The sequence below is a fragment of the Plasmopara halstedii genome (genome assembly GCF_900000015.1).
Source record: "Plasmopara halstedii genome assembly, contig: Scaffold_3060, whole genome shotgun sequence".
Taxonomy (NCBI): domain Eukaryota; phylum Oomycota; class Peronosporomycetes; order Peronosporales; family Peronosporaceae; genus Plasmopara; species Plasmopara halstedii.
The window spans coordinates 1,398,619-1,399,860 of NW_020189964.1; the positions used below are offsets into that span (position 1 = coordinate 1,398,619).

The 1,242-nt window shown below is 56.6% G+C and overlaps 1 protein-coding gene across 1 annotated transcript; it reads left to right on the forward strand.

The window, feature by feature from the left end:
* Window positions 1–2: 2 nt before the first annotated feature.
* PHALS_06795 (Retrotransposon gag domain) lies at window positions 3–695 on the forward strand (the record flags this gene model as incomplete). The annotated part of the gene is made up of 1 exon (XM_024720147.1): window positions 3–695. The coding sequence occupies one exon, from the start codon at window positions 3–5 to the stop codon at window positions 693–695; it is 693 nt and encodes a 230-aa protein (XP_024585374.1).
* Between the last annotated feature and the right edge of the window lie 547 nt (window positions 696–1,242).

A 1,242-nucleotide genomic window follows, 5' to 3' on the forward strand; every position in this document is an offset into this window, starting at 1 on the left:
TGATGAAGGAATTCTCCTCTTTGCCTCAGGGCAGTCAAGACGGGCTTAACAAGCTGATGTACTTGCTTGCCCCTGAGGGCGTGCAACATCTTGTAGCACAAGGCCCCGAGGCAATCGGTGCGCGTCTGGAGGCGTTTTCGAGTTACGAAAACGCGCTGCTACAGCACCTGCAGCAGAAGATGTCTACATCGTTTGCGTCAAGGACACCACCGTCGGTGACGGATGAGTTTTCCCGACCTAAGCCGCTCATGGTGAGCGTTAAGGTATTTGAGGGGAAGAATGGATATAATCCCCAGCTCTGGGTGAGAGAGGTCAAGATGACCATCGCATCCGCCATGCCCCAGACCGAGCAACAGCGCGTGGTGCTAGCCATCTCAAAGCTCTGTGGTCGAGCGCGAGAATGGGCACTGACGTGCTGCCCTTCGGTCGGAGCTGCGTTTCCCTCCCGGGCGGAACTGAAATTGCAGCTCTCCCGAGTGTTCTCGCCGCCTAATCAGGCGTATCGCGTGCGATCGCGTTTCTTTGCCACCCGACAGGGCAACATGGAATTGGTGGACTTTGTTCAGGAGTTGCGAACTCTCATTGCCGAAATGGCAGCAGATCCCCTCCCGGGGGCCGTCACAGTGTCCGTGTTTATGGAAGGCCTCCGCGCTGGCGCGGCCAGAATGGAAGTCCTCCGTGTGCATCCATCCTAATTCGAAGTGATGGTGAATGTGGCATTGAATACCTAATTCAATTTCAAGTCGGCACGACTTGGTTGGAATGCACACTCCAACAGCTCGTCGAGCGGGCCTATGCCCATGGATCTCAGCTATGCTGAGGATGAGGGAGCAGAGCTCCGAGCTGCCAGGCAGCATACACACATTCGACGGTGTTTTGTCCGTGGAAACACCCGTCACCTTTGGAATGGTTGCCCCCTGGGCAAGGCGCGTCAAGGTTCTTCGAACCATCGCCCCAACGCCTACCAGTCCGGTTTGTCGCGAGGAAACGACACCACTCAGTAGGCGCGGGGCAACCTACTGGGAAAGAACTGAGTTTTGTTGAGCCTCAGGGAGGCATAGGTCAACAGGGCCCAGCCCCGAAGAGCCCCGGGCTCTTAAACACGGAACGTGTATGCAAGCCGGGCTTGCTGATCGTGGAGGCGACCGTAAAGGGCTTCGAGAAGCTATGGAAAACCCTCATCGATTCTGGGGCGTCAGGCGATTATGCTCGACGCTCCACGATGGAGCAAATCCAGCTGTA